General features: G+C 38.7%; 1 protein-coding gene across 1 annotated transcript; it reads left to right on the top strand.

The window, feature by feature from the left end:
- Nucleotides 1-2,114: 2,114 nt before the first annotated feature.
- On the top strand, nucleotides 2,115-6,285 carry LOC141596319 (sm-like protein LSM3B). The gene is made up of 3 exons (XM_074416436.1): nucleotides 2,115-2,323; nucleotides 5,163-5,258; nucleotides 5,938-6,285. Exons 1-3 carry the CDS (start codon nucleotides 2,210-2,212, stop codon nucleotides 6,016-6,018), a joined length of 291 nt encoding a protein of 96 aa, XP_074272537.1. The 5' UTR covers nucleotides 2,115-2,209; the 3' UTR covers nucleotides 6,019-6,285.
- Nucleotides 6,286-7,032: the final 747 nt, after the last annotated feature.

Genomic DNA, 7,032 nt, shown 5'->3' on the forward strand with positions numbered 1-7,032 from the left:
CGAATCCCAACAAAACTCCAACTTCTCTTGACTTTCGACTTTCCACTTCAGGATCAGATTCATAATCATCCTCAGACCATGGCTCAATGCTATCAGTTGATCCCAACTCCACTCCTTCAGTAATCTCATTTAATAAAAGCTGGTTTCTTGCCTTTGATTTCACCATCTTTTTCCTAACACCAGAATTACTGTTTTTTAACAATTGATGGCTGACTCCTCGTTTCTTCCCCTTATTTCTAACAACTCTTTGGAATCCAGGAGGGCAGTCCTCCTCACTACTCAAGGGTACGAAAGATTTGTCAAAATTTGTATTAGACTTACGCATTGCAATTAATTCTTTATCCTCATTAATATCATACATCACAGTACCAATATGGGTAACTGACTCTTCAGTTTCTGCAATACAATCCCTGCTCACAGGGGAAACTTGAACACCGACCCCACTTGCTGCCACATTATCCACCCCTACTGCATCCCCTTCCTCATAAGGATCAACTATGTTAACATTACCGCTCGTCAAACTATCATCCCACTGGAACGATGACGAAATACGATTGACTCCCGGTTGTTTAATGTAACAGGTAGTAAGATTGGACCCTTCCCTTACATAGATGGACTTTCCAATACATTGCTCCTCAATGCTTATATACAATACCTACGAAATATAGGACATGACGTTTGTATCAACCATCATTCGACATGACACAAAGCTGTCAGGGTTCTCCGAGCTAGAGTCTAAGCAAACTAGCGTCCCGAATTTAGACGCAATCAACTCACACGTCTCTCTTGACCAAACTTGAGGCGGAATACCCATCACTTCTACCCAAATTCTCCTAGTATCCCCCTGTTGGTAAATGTCCCATGGGCTAATATGGCTAAAATCTTAGTTATTGAAAACCATTGAGACGTCAGGGCTTGAGAAAGAACCTCCACCGATCTTGGTTCATCGCTTTCACCAACTAGGCTTCTTTCCAATTCCTCGAGGATAGACGGATTAATTTTGGCTTTTATGAATTTATCCTCATCAATTGGTTTTAATTCATCCTCTACTGCATTTTGCTGGTGCCTTCTAGCCCGCCAATCCCCGTCTAATGGACGGTTCCCAGAGCTCTTCCATACATCATTAGCCTTCCCCCCAACACGGTCCTTTGACTCCTTCTTGAATCTGGCCTCTTTAACGAAGATTTTGGAATTGTAGATCCATTTTCCCCTCAAAATCCTAATAGCTCTAAATGCTCTTGCTGGTCCTTTCATCTTCACAAACCCAAAATGGTTCGGATTTGATCCCCTATATTTTCTGGATATGTAGATATCACTCACCTCCCCAAATGGTGTAAAAAGCTCCTTAATCGTTTCCATTGATGCCCTCGGATCTAAATTATCGACAAAGATCGTAATTACTTCATCTTTCTGCCTCCATTCCTTACTTCCTGTCCACTTCGAATCCTCCCCTTTGTCTCCATCGAAAGTAATGATTCCATCTCCTATTGCGATTTGAGTAGTATCGTGGACGTCCGCCGGTCCCCCAATCTTTCCAGAATCCGTCAGGCGACCCCATACCATCTACCGCAGCAGCTCCCGGAGCCTAGAACACCATGATGTCTAGTATACCCCCTGTTTCGAGTTTATCTTAGTATTATTTTTTGTTCGCCCTCGCTCGCTGGAATTTTTCGCCCCTCTAACCCCAAATCCTGGCTCCGCCAGTGAGTGTGTGGAAACACCGATGCTTTTAAAAGAATTGTAAAGAGATACTCTGATTTGAACGGTTTTTAGATTTAACTTATTAGAACCTAGAGTAGTTGTAACTTGTAATTATGTAAATCAAAATCATTCTTAGCCAAATATAACCTGATACAACCCAATTTGTTTCAACACGCCTAAACCAAATCAACATTACTCATAACCTGAAAAAAAAAAAAAGTTAAAAACTCGAGATTGAACAACAATAAATTACTCTTAGCGGCTTAAATTTAATTATCTCCACGACTCGACAATTAACTTTTATAATCCAACCCTTTTACAACCGGATCTAAAACCCAATTAATCCAACAAAAACCGAACCAAATATATTCGACTCAATTTAACACGGTATATAACCGACCCGATTAACCCGACTGCAGTTTCCTGCCTGCCAAAACTTGGAATAATCGTCTTTTTCCCTCTTCTCACTCCAAATTTCCCTACATACTCTCTTTCTCTCTCTTCGAAAATGGCGGAAGAAGAAAGCGCAGTAAAGGAGCCTTTGGACTTGATTCGACTTAGTCTCGATGAACGTATCTACGTCAAGCTTCGTTCTGATCGCGAACTCCGTGGCAAACTTCACGTATGTTTTTTTAATTTCCCTAAAATTATGAATTTAGTGTAATTCATTGCTTTGTTATTGTTGTTATTCAGCTAATTTAACTTTGATTGTTGTTGTTTTTAAAAATTATTGAGTCTTTATTGTTTGATACTAGAATTAGGGTTTAGAAGTCTACTATTGGAATTAGGGTTTATTCATTTAGTGCTGGAATTAGGGTTTATTCATTTAGTACTGGAATTAGGGTTGATTCGTTTGGTATGGGAATTAGGGTTTACTCGTTTGGTATGGGAATTAGGTTTTATTCGTTTAGCACTGGAATTAAGGTTTGTTCGTTGGTGCTTTGGCTTCCAAATGTAGTTTTAAGGAGGCTATGCTTGTATTAGAGGTTAATTAGGAAACAAAGATGTTGGGATGAGCTTAGAATTGAATTTTTAGGGCTTTATGGAATTAGGGTTTGTTAGAAACAGTTGGTGTGCTGGAATTTGGGTTATTACTTATTAGGTAGCTTGCGTTTACATTACATTGAATTTTGTATGACAGTTGGTTTAGAGGTGAGGACTTTGGATGAGCTTGGAATTGAATTTTTGGAGTTTTATGGGATTAGGGTTGTTTTGGACAGTTGGTAGAATTTGGGTTATTAGGTAGCTGGCATTTAAATTGAATTTGGTCTAGCAGTTGATGTAGAGGTAAAATTACGGGGACAAAGGACTTGGGATGACCTTGTAGTTGAATATTTGAGGGTTTTAGTTTACTATGTTACTCCGGCACTTCACTTAACTGCCGTGTCGCGTGTCAGACACGTGTCGGCATCCGACACGACACGACACGACACTTCGACACTTCAATTTAGACCACAAAACAGGAAAATTCACCCCAAATCGCCGTGTCTGACATGCCGACACGTGTCGGCGTGTCTGAGTAACAGTAGGTTTTATACATTTAAGGTTTGTCATGGACAGTTGCTAACATATGGGTTTATTGGGTAGTTTGCGTTGAAATAGACTTTGGTTTGAGTGTTCATTTTTGAGTATTCGATAGTTGGCCACTCAAGTTGGACTACTAGAATCAATTGAGGTTTGAGGTAAAAGAAGCTCACGGTGAGGTGTTTGGTTCATGAGACAGGATAGAAAGTGAAATAAAAGGATCAAGGATGACAATGAAAAGAAAAGAAAACTCGTAAATGAAAGGCCTGGTGGTGACGATTTGTATAGATGCGAAGGGAAAAAGGGTCTTGCCCTTCTTTTATGGATTTTGATGAGCGCTATGTTTTGTCAAACATTGATACGCTAATAGAAACCTTGATTATCACCATTAATGAGTGAGTCGACAAGCCACAATCACCTCATTTTGTTTGGGAAAAGTTAGTGACAAGCTGGAAGAGGACAATGGTGATACTTTAGATGAGGACCATACCAAATGGGTGACAAAGGTGATCTTCACATACATTATGTATTATGGTCTACAAGTTCATAAAACATGTATTGAGTCTATTGACTACCAAGACCTAGGCATAGTGGCAAATCTTTGAGGGAAAAAATTAAGAGGCTCAGTTTGAAGTTTGAACCCATGACCTGAAGGTTGAATATTCATCACTCTAGCATTGAGGCAAGGGAGGTTATATGATAATTTATGCACTTCTATACACTATAATCTGCCACTGCTAGGCCAATAGCTGATATTTTCACAGCGTAGAAGACCTTTGATTTCTTTTGAATTTTATTAATTTTCGTTATATTAGAACTTCGGTGATATCATGTATAGAAGTTTGGTGCCGTGGTCCAACGTATGAGTTAGTGGATATTGAACACTTTGGGTATAATATTTGCAGTTGTCAGGGGGAACAGGGTGGTGAATTAGTTTATTTATTAAGGGGGATTGAGGTGTTTGGGGGTGGGCCTCGGGTGGTGGGAGCTGTCATAGCGGTCTCAAAGGTAGTTAAGTATCTTAGTGAATGGAATTGGGTAGTGGTGTCTACTGTCTTGGGCTCAGGTGTACAATCGGAGCTGTAGGTTTGAAAAAATTATGATGTGGATGCATGAGGATTGAGGGAATAAAAATTGGGAACAAACTAGTGGACAGAAATTGAAAAAGAAAAGTGAATCAAACACTAGCAGACAGAAATGCAATCGTGTCTCCCTTTCATGTACTCCCTTAGAATTTAGAAATAGACTGGTGTGCTAACTTGCAAAGTTCCCTGCCTGAGGATTGTAGCTGCCTTACTGCCGTTTTAATTTCTGTATTCACTTAGTATCGCATAATTCGCATTGTTCACTTGTTCATCATTCTAGGAGTCATAAACTGTACTTGCCCTATGTCTATGAATCTCCAAAGTGGCATATCTGTGAATTTGAACTGATTCACATGTATTTCCGTATTACCACGTATTGTGATAATTTGTTAAAATCCTTCATATTACAGCGTAATAAGTGCTCGTCTTGCGTATTTTTTATGCGTATTACGCGTTCGTATTGGGCTTTATGAGCTAGGCATCCTTGGCCTGACTTTAATTAAAGCAATAATGAGGTGTTTTCATAATTGCTAAATGTGACAGTTGGACTCACACCCCCTATCGGATACGTCTATCTGATCCCGAGTGACCTGTACTTGCCTAATGTGATCTTTCAACTTTTTAGCAGCTACAGTGGGTTTTTATTTCCTTTCACTATGTTCAATCATTATGAGATGAGGCTTGTATTTGCTGCTAATGCATAAAATGTATTCACTTTAGCTAAATTTAGTAAGGGTACCAGGGTAACTTGAATTGTGTCGATCCTAACAGCCTTTATGAAGAATGAAATTAGCATTCCTTTTATTCCTTTTCCCTTCTAAGTTAGTGGCATTGCATTTTCATCATTCGCAGGCTTATGATCAGCATTTAAATATGATTCTTGGAGATGTGGAAGAAGTTGTGACAACTGTTGAAATAGATGATGAGACTTATGAAGAGATTGTGCGGGTATGCCATTTTTACACGTTCTTTTTTCCCCGTAGAAAAATATTGTTGAAATTGGAGAAAAAGCCTGTTGACCTGTCCACCCTGGAGATATCCATTTAAAACTGGTCTCAACGACATCTTAAACCATCCAACTGATTAATCTGTTCTGTTTCTGAGAAGGGATTTGATAAATATTTGACAGCGTCAATGAAATTGACATCAAACCTAGTTGCTATGACACTTTAATGCAAAAATTTTCATCATAGCGGTATATATATGTTTTTTTTGTAACCGTGTTAAAGCATTAATTTCTTTGGCTGAAAGGGACCAGTCTGCTCAAAATACCTGTGTGATACATACTATTTACCTTGATTTTACTGAATCCATTGAGAAGAAATAGGCATTCAGCGGAGCCAATATTTTATGTTGCTTTGGCTATATTATAATGTCCGCAAGTGAAACAAGTCCTTGTACTTTTTTTGGCCTAAACCATATTGGTCTTGATGATAAATTGAGTTGAGGGGGCTAGACGTAATTTTCTATAAGCTCGCGAATGTTACCTCATAGTGTTGGGTGGAACTTACTGCAGAAAGGCTATTCAACGTATCTAATTGGTTGTTTTGTTGTTCTAATGCTAATCTAGTACCTACCTATTCTGCGATGATGTTTCTCACAAATTGCTTATTACTCTGTTTTGCAGACCACAAAGCGTACTGTTCCATATCTCTTTGTTAGAGGAGATGGCGTTATTTTGGTATCACCACCTCTGAGGACTGCTTGAAGGAGTTATGGGTTTCGGATCATTGGACCTGTGTGTCGGTTGTTGCACTTTTTGTTATCTTACACCAAGATGTTGTAACACTTCCAGGATGAATGTGAGCCTTAATTTAATTAGTATTAACTCCTATTTATATTTCTGCCTGAAAAAGCTTTTCTTTTGTGTTTCCTTCTGTTAGATGAATTTTTCATTTTTAATTTTTATTAATGGATAAAAGGCTAAAAGCATAGAGAGATCAAATCTGCTCGCCGATTGTTGGTTTTATGTCAACATATTGATCCACATTTAGATATTTTTCATTAAAATGTTTCAGAAGGATTAATTACCAAAACAAATGAATTTTACGGAGTATACTTGTGGAAAATTCTACGATATTTAAGGAGTAAAATACAAGTATATTTCGAGGCCATAACAAATGAATTTTACGAGCTTCTTGTGCCCACGTTTTGAGTATAGTGATGATCTATGATCTCTACGAGTAGAAGATGGGAGTAAATAGCTGCATATTGTGTCTAGAAGGTGATGACTTATAGGGACGGGCCATGTTGCACTCCGAGGCACGTCCCAAGGCCACCCACTCATTTCATGAAAGAAGGTGATGACTTATAGCTTGCAGTATTGGAAATCAAGCGAGGTCCTTGAAGATGTGATTAACAAGATCCGCCTAACAACTCCATCCTGTGCTTGAGGCACCAAGTCGCAACACCACATACATTGCATTGTATTGCACAAACTGAGAACGAAGGTGTATTTAAGTTGTCAGATTTCATACTTCATAACACAGCTAAAATATTGGAATGTTTGCACCACTTATGTTTACTCGATTGATGTACATTACGTCACCACTGAGAAAACGGATATCACGACAAAGTAAACCTCAAACAATGACCAATCGCAAATTAAAGCTCTACAATGGAAGAAGTCACTCGAATAAACTACTTTTCAGAAAAGGACTTGCGATTTAATTTATCCTCAGCTGATACAATGGCGTTATACTTGATTCAGTTCGATAAATGG

Source organism: Silene latifolia, chromosome 8 (genome assembly GCF_048544455.1).
Source record: "Silene latifolia isolate original U9 population chromosome 8, ASM4854445v1, whole genome shotgun sequence".
NCBI classification, from domain to species: domain Eukaryota; kingdom Viridiplantae; phylum Streptophyta; class Magnoliopsida; order Caryophyllales; family Caryophyllaceae; genus Silene; species Silene latifolia.

Coding starts and splice junctions, on each gene's coding strand:
- LOC141596319 (XM_074416436.1), top strand. CDS start 2,210: ATGGCGGAAGAAGAAAGCGCAGTAAAGGAGCCTTTGGACTTGATTCGA. Junction 2,324..5,162: donor AACTCCGTGGCAAACTTCAC/GTATGTTTTTTT, acceptor CATCATTCGCAG/GCTTATGATCAGCATTTAAA. Junction 5,259..5,937: donor CTTATGAAGAGATTGTGCGG/GTATGCCATTTT, acceptor TCTGTTTTGCAG/ACCACAAAGCGTACTGTTCC.